Genomic DNA, 17,849 nt, shown 5'->3' with positions numbered 1-17,849 from the left:
AAGGGTGGGAGGATCAATCATTTGAGTGACTACCCTCGGCCACAAGGTGGCGCACTCGTAACCATACCCGTTGCTATGGCAGCGAACGCATTGCTCGTCGAAGGCGTGGGAGTTTCAGCGGCAATGGCATGCGTCTTATAAACGTCACGACATGCGTTGTTGTCTCGAGGAAAGCTTATAGATCTTCACATTCTTAGAAATAATGTTGACGACTGTTGCCCTTCTGTTCAAAGTGATGTTTGCTTAAATTTGAGCAAATTTCGGAGGAAAGTCCCGCATATCACAAAAAATAAACTGTTTCACAAAGTTGAACCCCCCCCCCCTACCCCATAAAAAAATGCCAGTCTGCACAGCTGCGTAACCGGAAAATTAAAAAAAAACAGTACTAAATAAATGTGTAAATTTTACCATAGTAGTCGTAACTCGATGTCAAGTGTTCGCTAATTTTCTTCACTTCGACTGTAATATCGGCATTCTGTACTGTCGCTCTACCGTTGTTTTGCTCTAATAATTTTTTTAATTAGGTGAAAATATCGATCATCACGTTGAACGAAGTTGATTGGCCAGCCCGACAAGAGGTGTGAATTGATGCATGTTTCTCTCAGTAAACGATTTGTTTCGAGCTCGATAAAGTGACTTCCACATGCAGTCCTCGTTCGAATGACCCTGTTGCCTTCTGCCAGCTATACGTTTAGGTGATCTTACTTTCATTTAAGAATTCAATTTTACTATGCTGACTGCAAAATGTTCAGTCTTATGTCATTCAGTAATCTACTGCCACTACTCATGCTTACATGAGACGTGACGTTTTGATAACACCATTTCTTGGGCAAAGATTTATCTGACAATCGCACAGCCGTTGTATATTTTTGATTGCATTTTTGTTTTTACCGTGTATTCTTTTCTACAAAAGCAAGCAAAGTTTTTCACCTTTATCCCTGAGTTTTTTGAAATGTAAAAGTTCTCTCTCTGCAAATACAACGCGCTGTGTATAGTATGTAATGGTTGACAAAATTGAATTCCATGTCCAGTCTGAAATTAAGCTGTGTATATACGATGACGGCGACATTCTGGACATAATGTGACACACTGTAAAGCTGTGTTCACGAGTTGAACACTCCATCGGCAGTTCGACAGGATTTTTGAAGCAGAACGATACAGTGTAATGAGAGTATCTTACAACCAGGAAAATTGTGCAAACACACAAAAGTTGCTGTACTACTGGGGCTTTAAAGTTGGTCTCCTTAAATTTTCGTCATACGGTAAACGATGTGTGTCATCAATAGTTACACATGGGACGTCGGTCACACCGTAGAGATACAGCTGTGGCGGCGCTCGCATCCTGTTTTGTGTGCGCCCCTCTCCCACCCCTCTAGTGCATGTCAATGGCTGGCTGCTGTTGATACAGACGGCAGATTTCCTTTAAAGGCCAAGAACGCTACAAATGACGCCCAAATGACCTTTCAACTCAATCGTACAAATGTGGTGGATGAAGGGCATCTGTTTGCAGGGTGATAACGGATAGGACCGACTCGGCTTTTCATAATGCGCCAGTCTGTGAATATGCTGCATGGGATCGGGGCTGGATGAATCTGTGGGGTACGCGATGCGAAAGTAAGCATGAGTGCAAAACTCATGGAAAGACATCGATAAAGTGACGTACGGAAAGTGCCAATTTTCTTTCATTTATTTTCAATTGGAATAAAATGCAAATGCTCAAAAAAATTCAAATGGTCATACTTCGAAGGGAAATGCACCGAGATAGCTTGATGTAATCACAACTTAATAGATGTAAACAATGTGGAACTTTTTCCTGTTTTCTTTTAATTTATCCTTTCAAAAGTTTCGAGCAGTCAGCGTCTCTTTTTCGCGCAGTTTTGTATCAATTTAATAGTTTTGTTTGCGACTGTCAGTTACACGTTACGTCGGGGAAGGCGTGGGCATCGTCGCTGAAATTTGGAATGGCGGACAACGTTATGTTAGACATTATCTTGAATTATAGAACATCAGGTGAGAGTAGGATTTGTCAATGGGAAAAAAGCGTTCGACAGCCGCACTTACACGACAGCCTATCAGGGGGCACTCATTTCCCCTCAAACCCACCCCCGGAATTTGGTACAGGAGTACCCTGGACAGTTCAAAGTATAAAGCGTAAACTCTACATTTTTCCTGACATCTGAGGGGGGGGGGGCTCCCAAAAGGCCTAGGGCACCTTTATGACGAAGTAATTTTGTCAAAACTCAATATTATTTCCGAAATGATAGGTTAAAAGTTTTATTAGGGGTCAGGCGCTGTGCTTGAGTCAAAAGTGGGGTCAAAAGCCTACAGATCATCACAAACTTTTCTTCATTAAAACTTATTAGGCGAAACAGGAAGGTAATAAACGCGGTACACATGTGTATACTTTCCTATAACAGAAACACCCCCCCCCCCCCCACCTTCCCAACCTTTGACAGTTTAGCCCGGCGTGGATATCATAAGCGGACTCTTGCTTCTTCCTTCGCGCATAGCATATCACGTATGGATCTCTCTCTCTCTCTCTCTCTCTCTCTCTCTCTCTCTCTCTCTCTCTCTCTCTCTCTCTCTCTCTCTTTCATATTATTCATATTTTATGGTGATAGTGATCTGATACGAATACCCATCAGTGAAATTTCTAAATTACATGCAGCTGACTAATTTGAAAACCTTGTGACGATACATGACGCATTCAAGGTTGTGCTTAACGTATTGAGAGATCGATCACGTTCGGAGTTTGCCGGCAGCTAGCAGCGCCACGGTGACGCTACCGCCGAGGAGCCAACGTAATACCTGGCATTGAGCATTGACGGTATCGGGGAAGATCGGATTATAAGATAAAACGGCGCGACGTGATTGTTCCTCTTCTACAGCGTAAGAAAGTCGCTCATATGTGTGCATGTGTTTGTGTTGAAACTGTTTTGAAAGGAAAATGAAAAGCAGTTCTACAGTACTTTTTTTTCGTTTCCACGAAAAATGTCGTGATATTTTGTGAATTCTTTATTTTTCGATTGCGATTTAGGCGATATATGCCACAAGTTTAGTTCAGAATCTGTGTTACTAAATAGAAAACAAAGACAACAGTCTTATATACAGGCCAGGACATCTGGTCATAAGAATGGACGCCAGGCTGATACTTTATTAGAAGAATACTTAGACCACGAACTACAAATGTCAGTGCTGACGTCACTCAGATGACTTAGAGGTGCGTTTTTTTATCACACACAAAACCCGCTCCGCCTTCATGAAAAAAAAACGGAGTATGATTGCCCATCCATTCACCACGTGAACGGGCACAAACATTCATATTTCGCTGCGACGCTGTTAACTTTTTCATCATCTGGAGCTGAACCTCCAGGGATCAAAGAACCAGGGCGCGGTTGCCGTGGTGACGTGGGTTTTACGACAAGATAGACAAGGCTACGGTGTGCAAGGGCAGTATACCTGCATTGTACGTGACTCCTGGAAATGCCGATAGTCTGATTAAAACCCTCGGTATAGTCATAAACAAGTAACTCCTTTTACTATCATCATCTGTGGATATTTTCTTCCGACTAGAGAAAAGGTGGGTTCAACATTATAACTGGAGAAACCCGTGCATGTAACACGCTGCACGTGAACCAGTCACCCCAGGGTCCAACAATTCCGTTATTCCTGAAAAATTACATAACACTTCAAGGATTAAAATGACAATATAATCATTTGAATTTTTCATGTTATTGCCCTTCACATTCGATATTACCTGACAGACTGGAACGTTTGTAATAACTGAAATTTTACCCCACGAAAACATGCAGCAAGAGAGGTCTTGTCATATCGGTGTTTCAATGATTAATTCTTCGCCCACGCTTCTGAATATTGAAGCGTATTTCTTTCCCAACACATCTGCGCAGTCTGTTTCAGTAAAACCTGAATCTGTGTATATATATATATATATATATATATATATATATATATATATATATATATATATATATATATATATATATATATATATATATATATATATATATATATATATTGATATATAGATATATGATATAGAGATAGATATATATATATATATATATATATATATATATATATATATATATATATATATATATATATATATATATATATATATATATATATATATATATATATATATATCATCATCATCATCAGACGAACATCGTCTGATGATCGCTACTTAGAACACATGTAGTGTGAAACTCTGAGTAACGCCTAAGTCCTGTTTTCTACTTGTTATAAATTTTAATCGCTCTACCATACAGGTATTGAGCACTGTTTTACACCGTGAAGATTTATATGATAATAAGAATAATAATAATAATAATAATATTCATTTATTTCGAGAGCCAGTCATACACCAATAAATGTACAAGAAAAAAAGGGGCACAAACTATAATATATATATATATATATATATATATATATATATATATATATATATATATATATATATATATATATATATATATATATATATATATATATAATATTGCTAGACGTGGAACTTGTCGTGATTACTCTACAGACTGTTTCATGCGTTCCAGTAACGTTGGTTCTTAAGCTCCAACAATTATAGCTGTATAATAGAACTATTTGAGTGTACAAGGGCAGCAAATATAAACACTATCACAATAATTGTACTATAGTGTTTCAATTGACACTTAAACAGTCTGAGAAGACCTAACACCTACGACTTTACACTTCACTCCCACCGAACAACTTGAACAACTTATCAACGGCTTTAACACGAATCAGCAAACCAGCCACAAAGGTCACGTTCAGCAGCAAAACCCTCTCCGAGAGCACATATGCACAAAGCGTTCAGCCATATACTCCACCTCAAGTGCAGGGGATTTTCCTACCAGAAATAATTGCGAGGTCGGAACATCCTTGTAGAACAGTAACTTTGCATGAACTATTCGGTGTTCAGTTCCTCGCAGATGGCCCAATCAGCTGAAAATCAGTTGAGGCATGTTTACCCATCACTAGATAAGAAACAAATGTTTGTAAGTGAGTATCAAAATATAGGCAAGACTCAAGACAAGTGGACACAGAAAATATTTCGTATAAACCAGAAGAAGCCCAGGGAGTCGTTGAGGCTAAGTCTTGGACAGACGACATCAAAGTCGTTAGAAGTCACAAGTAGATCATTTTGGTTCGGACCAAAGGTTTGTGTCCACTTAAATATCTGGCCAAACTTTAGTTAAAACTGTTATTTGTACCAATTTCAAGTTTTTGTGTTCTTATTTTCCGGTGAATAGTATGCCGTCCTCTGAAAAATTGTTCATACAATACAATATTTGGGAGTTTCTTTCCTTCAAAACATTTCCACGAGTGGATACAGGGGTTTGTGTTCCCCACATAGTTGCATAAAAGAATCTTCGCTGGCTGATTGAGAACGCGAGGGGTGAGTCAGCAGAAACCAAGTACATTGACATTAACATTGCAAATTGTAAAAGTGCTCACCCTGTCTAACTTCAAAATTTCAAATAGAGAATAAATTGGCTTGGGCACGGAAGGTTATAGTGTCTGTAACCAAATTCAGCGCTTGAAAGCGAACACAAAACGAGGCTCTAGGTTATTATTATATAACACAGAGGAATCAAGTCCGTCGTCTGGGGTGTACACGTAGCGTCTCGCTCATCTCCAGCATCTCCGTACCTTCGCTCACAATATATGAGAAAGAAAGTGAAATTAAACCTAATTACCGACAGGTGAAATCCAAAACTCTCCACCCACTTGCATAATATCTGGCATGGTCATGAATTTTTGACAGGTAGGTACGAACATTATGTTGGCTGGGAGATTGGTGGCGGGGTGTTATCCTGAAGCCACTAGGTAGCAAGAAATAAAACGCAGCTAGAGTGACTTTATTTTCGAAATGACCACAATGATCTATATTATTTTGATACGTGAGAGGGACAAAATGGTCGATACAACTAATCATGACGATATTCTGAGAACACCATCACGGCACGATAGAATTCTCTTCTTTTACACGCACAGATCACTGCGTACAAGTCGTGACTAAGCCTGAGAGAATAGGTTATGCTCAAAAACGGGATCTGTTATCAGTTGAAAAATTTGCTATGATATATTTTTTTCAACAATACATTAAAGGTATACAGTCACCTGTAATCTAAATATGCCCATGTATGGTCAAAGGGGCGTTCCTTGGTATTCAAAATGCCCATGTGAGGGCGCTGTTTTTAAAAAGCGGCCACCGGTTTAAAATCTGTGACTGGTTAGATTTTCTCTTTCCATGGTAACTGTGGCAAAATTGGAACAGGTGACAGTATACATTTAAAGGGGTATAGTCGTCGGAACTGCGCTCAAAGGTCGTATGGGACCCATACGGCCCATGGCAACAATGTATCCAAGGCACAATGGTGATTCATGACAGTTAAAACATGTCTGTCATAATCTATCATCTTATAATTTAATTAAATATTGCAGCTATGATGATGAGGTGCATCTTGATATCGTGCATGAGATACATTGTTTGTAAACAAGAAACTCGCACAGGCGCAGTTCCGACGACTATATCCCTTTAAACAGGACATCTTCCTGCGGCAAAAGATGAAGGACTGTAACAACAGTTCAACAATAGCTTCTTGTCCAGTGGTGCGACAGAGAATGCGTTTTACTTGACAAGAAGCATTAAGGCTAATTCTAGACGGAGGAGTTTGTGTTTTAGTGAAATTTTCGTGGAAACTATGTCACGTATCATATGATATGCCAGCTCAGCCTTGGCACAAGAACAATTGGACATATTTAACATGCCTCAATGATCAGGACAAAATGAATAAATTAGATTCTCTTTTGAAACGACAATAATTTTATTGGGTCGTTAACGTTCAAAGTGGGACCGACTTTGCAGACTGCAATGAAATTCATTATTCTCTTTCCGCAAGGGATTATTCATACCGACGGAGAATGTCTAGTTGGCATGGTTTTCAAGAGACGCGCGGCGTGAGTTCGTTGATTTGAAGTCTTTTTAACGTTTATCATTCTCCAATCGGTTCCATGATACCACGATAAAAGATTAATTTGACGCTCCGAACGTGAGTCGAAGAAATGCAACTCCAGGGAAAATAAAAAAGTTGTTCATTAGAAATGGTAAAAAGGAACGTGGTCGATATCGCTTGACGGTGTATTTGTTTAGGGCATTTTTCACTGGGGAGAGAGAGAGAGAGAGAGAGAGAGAGAGAGAGAGAGAGAGAGAGAGAGAGAGAGAGAGAGAGAGAGAGAGAGAGAGAGAGAGAGAGCGGCCGAGACACACAGACAGACTGACTGAGAGAGACAGAACTTAAGTTATTCTGTGCTATTATATTATAAGGAATACAGTTTCTTGATGTATATTTCTGCTGGGTGGAAATTATTCAATCATTTCCCGAGTTTTTCTTGTTGCTGGTCTAAATTTTTTGAAGCTTACTCTTTCAGATTGATATGGAGACCGATTACGGAACTGACACAGAACAGATATCTAAAAAATAAGATCTCTATTATATCTCTTGTGAACGAAGGAACGTTTGGGTGTTGGCCTCGGTGGCCATCGCAACAGGTAGAAAATTATGCAGTTTTAGAGCTGACTGAGTAAACCTGCTTTACGAGAGGGAAATTTGGCTCCCGAAATTGTATGTCGGATTGTGCTAAGTAATTATGTTATCTATCAAAATTTTATTTACGACATTTTATTTCTATCATTCTTGAATCCTTGCTTGATAAGGAGACGCCTTCGATTTTCCGCGAAACCGCTCCTTTGCATAATTACACCGTGGAAAGATTCGGTAGTTAATTTATCTTATCAAGGCAGAGATAAAATCAGTGAACGAAGGCAATTTTCACGTGACGATTGCATTCTTGTATATGTCAAGCGCGAGAGCCTTGCAGAAGAGCCTTGGGGAATGAAGATAGGGCTTGCATTTGGAAATCGCGGGAGTGGACTCCGCAAATTGGTACCCGGGGGTAGGTTTTTTTACAAACTGTCGCTGTGGGGAGGGTCACGAAGTGCTCTCAAAATTAAGTGAGATTAGCAACCAATTGATTTTTTTACGCCTACGCACACCCTTGAATTCAAATCCCGGCATACTTTCGCAGACAACAGCAACGTCCCCCGCCCCCTGGCGTATAGGCATTTACAATACGTCAAACTCCCGGATCGTACGTTCTTAGGAGCATTCGCCCGAATCTCACGTTTTGTGAAAATTGAAGTCTCCATTGACTGATTGATGTGGTGGGCTATGTTGATGACGTCATTCGTACCCTGTACACTTGTATGAGGGTGAAAGATGACGAGCAAGTGCAGAGCATACCTATGTCATCATCAAAACTACCCGCCACGCTTTTCAGTCAACTTTCACCCTCACTCAAAGTTCTTTACATCAAAATCATATTCTCTTCTTTTTTATTGTTTTAATTGTACTGGTTGTTCATTTATTGGAATCTTTTCGCATCATTTCCTATCATGGCAATAATATCTGTCGAATACTTGCACCTTTGGCCTATTACAACTTCTTTGTTCTGGTGACTGTTTTTCGTGGTTTTTACTGATTTTGCTACGTGCAGCACCCCTGGGTATGTTGTCTTTTGGGGTGCAACGTTAAAATATACCATTAAAGTTGACCATCTCCGATCTAGGAACGGTGAAATGTTTTCTAGGAACTGTCAGCGAGAGGTCTTCAGGATACAGAAACAGAATTTTGGTACTGTCTTCAAAGATAGCACCGTTTATTTATTATATGCAGATGTTACATACTGCCAGGTGTTGTCTCTTCTTCGTAAACATATGTCTTATATATAGTGGTTATCTACATACGATAGACTATGAACTCATAATATCGTCCCCTGTATATAAAACGTGTTGATAATATGAGTATTATCATTTTATGTCTTTGTTTTATGAGTTCTTGGCTATTAGTAAGGCCAAAGTAATTGAATTATTTGTTTTGCGTCCCCACCCGCTTAGGTCTTTAAGGTTTTCATGAAAAACACACACACTGTATTTGAAAAGGAAATTTTAGGACATGACCGCTTAGCTTTTCCAAACTAAAATTTTGTTACAATTTTTTATTTGCTGCAATCAAATTACATTGTGTTAATTTTCTTGTGTGTGTGTTTTCAGCCGCTTAGACGCGTACCTTTTCCCATTTAGAGTGTACGCAAAACAAAAAATGTAATTACTTTGGCCTAACGAAAGGTAACTATATAGTGTGCGACCTTTTGACATATTACATAATGATAGGGAAGTTAATATCAAAGCGAATGACCTCTGTAGCAAATTAACCTCTATTATGACAATTGGTGATAATGATTTTATGCCCTATTAGCTTTTCCTTTTTCAAAAAAATTACTTTCAAGGTTCCTCATATTTTGAATATTCCTTGAGTAGTGCTTCGTGCTTTACAAACAATGCTCACGGAGCGTGATAGTTGGTATAAAATGTGAATCGAATTGGATTGTCATCTGTTTTCAGAAATGATCGTAGCAGGAAAAGTATCGTATGAATTCACCGTTTTGTGTCGTTGCTAGTGGAATGTCTTAGAAACTTAAGGCACTTGAATTTTGTATGCGATACAATGTTTCTTATGACTTGTTTGTTTTGGTGACGTGGTAATTTTGTCATGAACAGTACCTTTTCTGAGCTAACACGAACACGGGCCAGTCGCCAACTCGCAGTATAATATGTGGATCTTTCACGACACAATACATAAGTATACACTCTAGATGCCGTTACCTGTACCGTTTTAGCATGTATCATGATCCGAGGGTTCGAGCACAGCTCTAGTTGCCAAACAGAGGGATAACTAGCACACCATGCATGACTATGCCTGTTAGGCCAAAGAGAAAAAATTGTGTTGTTCCGATAACCCAACCTACCCTATTTTTTGCCAGCCGACTCTAAACGTTTTAGAGCTACGTAAACACGGAAGTAAAAAAAAAAGAAAGAAAAAACCCGTAAATTCACGTGTTCGTTACCTGGCATTTGATATTTGCTTGAACGAAGACGTCTTTTATGTTTTTATTCCTTTTATATGATACGTTTTTATCTGTAAATGTTGTGGCCAGTGTTTTGATTGCCCTGTACTCCTGAAAAGTCCATATTTAAAAATTAAAACATTTAGAAAAAAATCCCTGCTGACCTACATACCCTATTTTTGAAAACCATGTTATCAGTACAGCACGATTTTTTTTGGCCTTAGCATTATGGTAAACCCACCATCACGATTTCCATCTGTAGTTTTGACGGTTTATTGAGAATAAATGGGACTCGCACTACAGTTGCGACTTTCACATCATCGATTCTTAAAACACCTGTTCACTTGGCAAATTGCCTGTAATCATGCACAGAGGGATTTGTAGGCGCATGCGTCACTAAATAGCACCGTGGGACAGTTTGGACAATCTGCAGACGACTTCAAGTTCTCGTATTTTATCTTAGAAGAAAGTTACACACGGGTGTTGTAGAGTCGAGGAGAATGACACTTTGATTTTGACTGCTCTCGCAATACTTTCTCTTTGTCATGTTTTTGATTTACGGATCCAGTACTTCTGTAACTCTCATGAGACAGTGACTTAAATAGCCTTTTTTGTGCATAGCGCTAGGCATTTTTTTCACTTTCGTATATTAAAGTTAAAGATAGATTTTAGTCGATGACATAAATATTTTATGGCATAGCGCCTAGGTACAGACTGCGCAATCCGACTAGGATCGGATATGATTCGGCTCCATTCGACCTTTGCACTTAAAAGTATATCACGTCTGTTGTCTTCGCCTTTCATGAGTGCAAGGCTTTGGCGATAAATTGGGCAAATCCGATACCTGATCATACCGATCATCCGATTCAGATCCCACTAAATTTGTGCCAATAATATAAAGTGCAAGCCTGGAGGCGGTCTCCTTAATAAATCTGCGCTATGAAAAGGACATTTTTACTATCGTGCGATAATGTTTTTGGCGGTGCTCTTTGGGAGGTTTCTCAACCAATTTATCAAGCCTATCCTTACGCGAAGCACTCTCCACAACACCGGCTTTATAGTCCTCCCATCCCCTAACTTTCCCGCAGGTGAAGCTATAGACCTTTTTCTGGTCATCCCACATTGCGGTGCTGCGGCTGTATCGAACAGATCAAACACCGTATACACATTCAGAATAACAAAAACTCACTGATTTTGTGTTGTGCAACTGATTACTATACAAAAATGGTACAAATTTGCCATGCCTCGTGTATTTTGTATCAGTCGAAACGAAAATATAGGTCACCTGCCATAGAGTTCTATGAGTAACATACCCAGCGTATGATACCCTACGGCTTGAAAGTTCCGTAAGTAACGTGTGCTAAGTAACGCGCAATGCATCATGGAACCGGTAAAAGGACTATTAATATGGCGTTCTTCCGTGCGGTAAGGCCACTGACAAGTAAACCGTTAAACTGAACTTCTGAAAATCACCGCTTTTTGTGTTTTCAGAATGTTTTAATAAATATGTTCACAGTACAATTCTTCGTACTGCCCAATCAACGACCATGTTCGTGTTGTTAAAAATACACAGGGAATACGTTTGCTGTAAGCAATATTTAGTGTATTTCCCCTTGTACACACACTTTCAGTGACTATGGCATAATATCACTGGGGAAATTGACTGGTTCGGAAACTTCGCTCGCCGCTTCTGTCATCATGCCGACAAATCCAAAGAACGGTATATTATAATGTGGAGTTTTGCAGCTGCTGCCAAAGCGGAGACACAGAATCGACCGCTCCAATGAACCATAGACTGTAAAGCAAGGAAGGTCTTAATAGTAAGGGGAAAGTGTTCAAGAAAGCTCGCCTGGCATTGTACGATTTCAAAAGTCATAAAGGGGCCAGAAATGCTAACTTTTGATGTTTTTTTTTCACAATTTGTTTTCATGTTCTACTCCCCAAAGCATGTTGATATATACAGTATTCAGCTTGTCAACTAAGCCTGTACATGTGTAGACTGCGTTTTTATTGTTGACATTCAAGTGAACTCTGGTCCGGACTAGAATTCAAATGTTAAACTATGCATTTTACACATATAGACGCCATGTTGGCAAGCCAGATAGTGGATGTTTCAACAATCTTTTCATTTTTTTTTTGGTGGGGGTGGTAGAATATGAACTTGTGAGTGACATACAAAATAAAAGAACTTAAAAATCATCAAAAGTTAGCTTTACTGGCCCTTTAATTAGTATGAACCTCAGGGACAGATATTCGGACTAACTTTTATAATGTTTTGCATGCAAGCTAGTCTGTCGCTTATATTGGCTAATTTTAAAGCTTGTGAAGTACATAAAGAATTGGCCGTCTCGTTTTGGCTTTGCGGCCTTTTTTCAATTTCAAATATCACTGCTACCTAAAACTACCGGGCGCCAGTGCTAGCTCCGACCAACTTCGCTGTGATAACATACCGTTTTACACGGATTAAAAACCATTATGATTGATAAGGCCTATCATTCTGCATGACGATGGTATTGTGGTAATATCTGCAGTGAACTTTGAAACGGGTGTCAAATCACTGAAGATGGCAATCCTATCATCTACTGTACTTTCACAATAAATCCTTCCATTTTGAGATGGAAGGACTATATGGTCGTTAAGAAGGAATTCGAAATTTCTGTGTCTCCGAGATGGAAGTTGGCCGACAACTTGCCATCTTTGATATCTTCTTTTTGTGAAGGTGAACGCTAGTTTGTACCGATTTATGAAAAAGTTTGTTTCGTTTACTTTACTATAAACATAGGGCCAATGTACGGAGGACGTACATAGCATAATACCAGATATAATGAGTGCAGAGGTCTTTGGCAATACAGTGTATTCTTATGGCAGGAGAACTGTTTCAGTATGGCTCATACTTACAGAGCCCCATATACACACAGACATTCATCAATAGCCAGCATAGAAAACAGCAATCTATGCCTCTGAAAATGGCAAAAATTGCCCGAAAAATACAAAATTGCAGATTTCATCATTATTTCAATACATAACTAAGATAACCCCTACAAACCTGTGTATCAAATATCAAAGCTATCAGATGAGTAATTTTTGAGAGACAAATGTTTTGATACAAAATTGCAGATTTCATCATAATTTTGATATATCAAGTTAGATTCATCTGTACCAACCTGTATACAAAATATCAAAGCAATCAGAGTAGTACTTTATGAGAACAAATGTTTGACCAAAAATCGCAAAAATTGCCCAAAAATACAAAATTGTAGAGTTCATCATATTTTGAATATATCACATTTTGATCATCCCTATGAACCTGTGTACCAAATTCAAAGCTGTCAGACAAGCGGTTTTGGTGAAATAAGTTTTTGACCAAAAATGACAAAAATTGCCTTGATAATACAAATTTGCATATTTCTGAACAATTTCTACAAATCTTATATAGGTCATCCCTAGGGACCTATATCCAAAATATCAAGGCTGTATGATCTACAGTTTTAAAGAAGAAGATTTTTAAAGATTTTTTGACAAAAAATGGCAATAATTGCCTTAAAAATACAAACTTGCATATTTCATCACACTTTGAGTCTTTGAGCAAATCTAAGTAAGGTCATCCCTAGGGACCTTAATACCATATATCAAAGCTGTCTGAACAGCGGTTATGAAGAATAAGATTCTTTACCAAAACGGCTTTTTTCAGTTAATTTGCATATTTTCAACAATATCAAAAAACTAAACAAAGACAGTTTGTCATAATCATGTGTTGCATCAACACAACAAATATCAAGTCTGTAAGAATTGTGACTCTCCAGATATTTGAGTAGACGGACATCCTCACAAACGGACATACATACATATGTAGGTACATACATACATACATACAGACTGACGCCGGACGGATACCCATCCCAATAGCTTCTATATACTATAGTCTATAGTAGCTAAAAACCCCAAAGCAAGCCGTGTTCAGGGTACTAACATATCCATGATTGTACTTGGGCCTGAATGTGTTGTTTTGTTTTGCTTTGGGGGGGGGGGGGATTTGACACATATTTGTGTTACTTTTAACACTGCATTCATTCGTTTTCTATCCCTCTGCCATGTTTTCTTTCTGTGATATTGCGTCAGTTTTGACCCATTGTGCTCGTGTTTACCCTGTCAGTAGTTTTCTTTACTGTGCACTATGTGCAAACGAAATAAATGTGTTCACTTAGACTTCCTGGTACACATTCTTTTCTGATTAGTAAATTTGTGACTTTTCGCATACCTGAATTTATCTGTATAATTTTTTTCAACTCTGTAAAGTTTTCTTTTATGAAAGTAAAGGAAAAACTGTGTAGGACATTCATATACATTTTCTTTTTCATAACAAAGGTGACGATTACACAGTAAGACACATTCGTTGAACAAAAGCCAGAAGTAGATGCCTTGTGTGTACATGAACAGGAACAATTGCAAACACCATTAGGACTAGAGGGTCAAAACAAACAATACCATAAATTTAATATCTAATCCAATGTATGTGATGAGACTGCTTTCAAGTCTTATATCAGGGGTGGACTATTTGTACATAGATTTACTGCCCCCTCAGGACTAATATGGTCCTCGAGCACTCACTTTATAATGGAATTGCTAAATGGCAGGTAATATGCGTAGATGAGGGCAATAATACAATTTAATACAATTTTACAGGGAAAAGTATCTGTGAAGGGATGAACACGAATTGTTGGGAGCAAAATGAGAGCATGCCTCTGATAGCGGCAGACCCACACATGTGTTAATGTAATTATGTAACAGCGGGGTATCGTCAGTTGCCAGGCAACTGCTGTTTCCATGGAAACGGTGCCTCGAGATGGAAGTCAGTACTGCATTTGTCTTTCTCAAGGCAGTATAAGAACGGAGACAAGTGAAAATTTATAGGGCAATAAATCTATTACACGAGGGCTGATAATAAAAGAGACAGGACACTTGTTGTAAAAAGCAATTTTTTCCTCTCTGGAAGACTAGGCTTTAATAGTTTTTGACACTATAGTTATTTTCTTAAAAAAACAAAACAACAACACAATTAAAAGGTGCTGTTTGAGGATTTACATTGCAAATTCGTACAGGTCATTTTTTTTAAAACTTGCACATTAGCATGGTTGACCTGTATAAGGCAACATATGATTGGCTCTTAAATTAAGAGACTGAATATAAAGATGAGATTCACTTCTAGAAATTCAAGAAAGTCATTTCAAGTTTCAGAAATTCACTGCCAGAACTTGTCCTCATGTTTCTTACATATAAAAACGTCTTATGGAAGAAAAAGTGGTACCAGTTTGTTGATAATGAATATGTGAAACTGCTTCATGCAGATGTGAATAATATAGGTTGTGTTAGATTTTCTCTATTGCTCTCTGTTTTCCTTTTTTTTTTTTGGCACCACATTCTTGGTGAATTCTGCGTGATTATAATGGAAATCATGATTTAAGTGGCAACTGCTCTTCTAAATAAATATACTTAAGGTTATAAAATACACTATGATTTTGAGACTACAATTATTTATGAACCTTTCCAATATGTCTGCCTCATCCCTATCTCTCAATGTTTTTACTTACGCTGTTTGTACACATGCATTAATTCTGGGCTTGCTATATGACATGCATCGGCTGTATCATAATGTAGAATGGGAAAAAAAACTAATATTGAAATAGCACCATATACTTTTGTGCTAACTACATCACTAATGATGAATATTACCGGATAAAACAAAAATCAATTTGTTTTTTAAAACAAGAAATATTTAACACAATTTACTTTATTTTAACGAGTTGCAGGGGTTTTGGCTTGCTTCTGAGAACCGTTTCAGAAAACAAGTAATTGCAGCACAGTGGATTTAGGATAAGTCTGAGCAGGGATTGTTGTTGAGAAACCAGTGGATGTAGTTTTGAAAGTCATTGCCAAATCTGTGTGCCTTGTTATACCATAGACCCTCGAGAAAAAACGTTTTTCTCGAGGGTCTATGGTTATACTCTCAAGGGAACACGGAACATGCTTGGCTTGTGTAATGTTAGTTACCATTGATTGTTGATGAAGGAGGTTAATTGGAAATTGCAATTCAATTCAGCGCATGTCTTTGTTACTCAAAAAGAGTTACAAACTGGACGCTACGTGTCTGTCCATGATATTCCAGGGATTATGTCAAGGAACTGTGGCTGACACAAGACACAAACAATGGAAACATTACGAAAACTTTCCAAACAGCTACAATCCAGTCAACAACACCGTCAACAGGTGAAAAGAAAATATTCCACACATGAAATGCTTGAAACACATTTTTTACAGTTGGAAATCTATCCTATACTTTTACATGCTTTCTGGAAATATTTTTCAAAATCGACAACACAAAATTTGTACGGAAAAGAGTAAAAACATCCTGCTTTGTTGACATATACAAATTCCCTCACTGAAGATGGCAGAGCTCTTTATCATTCTTGGTGTTGCAATGCTTGTTTACGCTCCGTCACTTTGGTTTAATAATGTTACATTGAACATATTCCCACTAGAATTATGTTATACAAAGCTTTCAAAATGACTTAATTGAAAGAGTTTCCCCCTCTGTTTATACAAATATTGAAATTGTGCTGTGGTACCTAACAGTTGATTTTCACAAAATGCCCTTGGAAGTTTCCATGTTTACATTAAACAAATTAATCTACTGCTGAAAAAATCTGATTTTTTTATCTGCTTTGAATCACAGATATCCCAAAATCAATTTGCATTCTCTTAATTAAGATACAGGTTGTCTATGAAATGGATTATAAATACACATCACAGATTTTATCCGGGGGTGGGGGTCATTGAAATTTTGACCTTTAACCTCACACTTTCACATTACCAGTAGGGCCATTAAGGAAAGACTGGCCTGTCACATGATATTCTAATTGATTTATCGTGCTTTGTGGTTCCAATCAAATTATCCTAATCAACATTATCACAAATCAAATCCATATTCTTATATTAAGGATAGAGGTTATTCTTTGAAATGGATTATAATTAACGTATCTTTTGCTAAAACTTACCCCAAAATTAAGTTGCATGTTTGAAAAAAGCAAATATCAAGTGAAAAGTAGAAAAGCTGGTATTTCAGAAACTTTAACATTTGTATTTCTTTACTTCATTTACCACTGAAAGAAAACACAGTTTGGATGTACTGTATTTTCTTTGCTTTTTGTAATCAAATTTAATAATATTCACAATGTCTACAGTTGACACTCTCATCTGCTTAGAAATACTACGGATCTTGGCGTCAGTGAGAAAAACTGTTCCATACAAAAGCTTTGGTCAAGACTTTGTTCATGATCATCATCTACATTAGTTTTCATTAAAAGTTTTGCTCAGAATCTACTAAAATCATTCTCTAAATATCGGCTCTTTAAGCAGTGCATCCACGTTTGTTCTCTTGGTTTTGTTTTTCTTTATTCACATTTTCTTCCTGCTGATGATATTTTTTTACAAGTACCATGGTCGTTTGCGCACCCATCGCAAAGTGTGTCCCGAGTCGGTTCTGATCTTGATCGAGGCAGCTTCGGCGGCTCGTACAGTCTCCTTAACGGACTGCATCAGGTTTTGAGCGTTTCCGACCAGCATCTCAGTAGCCTCCTGGTCTTCGTCAGAGCCTGCAAAGGGATGTATGTTGAATGAAAAGACTTATTTCCAGTCACACACAGAGAGACAACGCTGCAAGCTATCACACGGAAAACTGTCACCTTTCTCGCGTTTCTATTCACCTTGGCGCCCACACTTTTCCTTGCCAAAGACAGTGTAATCCAAACAATGTGTATCATGATATTCTTCGATGAGGCATTTCC

General features: G+C 38.1%; 1 protein-coding gene across 39 annotated transcripts in view; it reads right to left on the bottom strand.

The window, feature by feature from the left end:
- Positions 1-15,999: 15,999 nt before the first annotated feature.
- The window catches only part of LOC139140349 (vinculin-like), an 81,802-nt gene continuing 79,952 nt past the window's right edge, over positions 16,000-17,849 (bottom strand). For all 39 annotated transcript variants that reach the window (XM_070709515.1, XM_070709517.1, XM_070709520.1 and 36 more), the window contains one exon: positions 16,000-17,657. In XM_070709515.1, the coding sequence (XP_070565616.1) occupies positions 17,491-17,657 (167 nt within the window). In that variant the 3' untranslated portion in view covers positions 16,000-17,490. The remainder of the gene's footprint in view (positions 17,658-17,849) is intronic.

This window comes from Ptychodera flava, chromosome 9, assembly GCF_041260155.1.
Source record: "Ptychodera flava strain L36383 chromosome 9, AS_Pfla_20210202, whole genome shotgun sequence".
Classification (NCBI taxonomy): Eukaryota; Metazoa; Hemichordata; class Enteropneusta; family Ptychoderidae; genus Ptychodera; species Ptychodera flava.
This window is presented reverse-complemented; position numbering and strand designations above follow the sequence as displayed.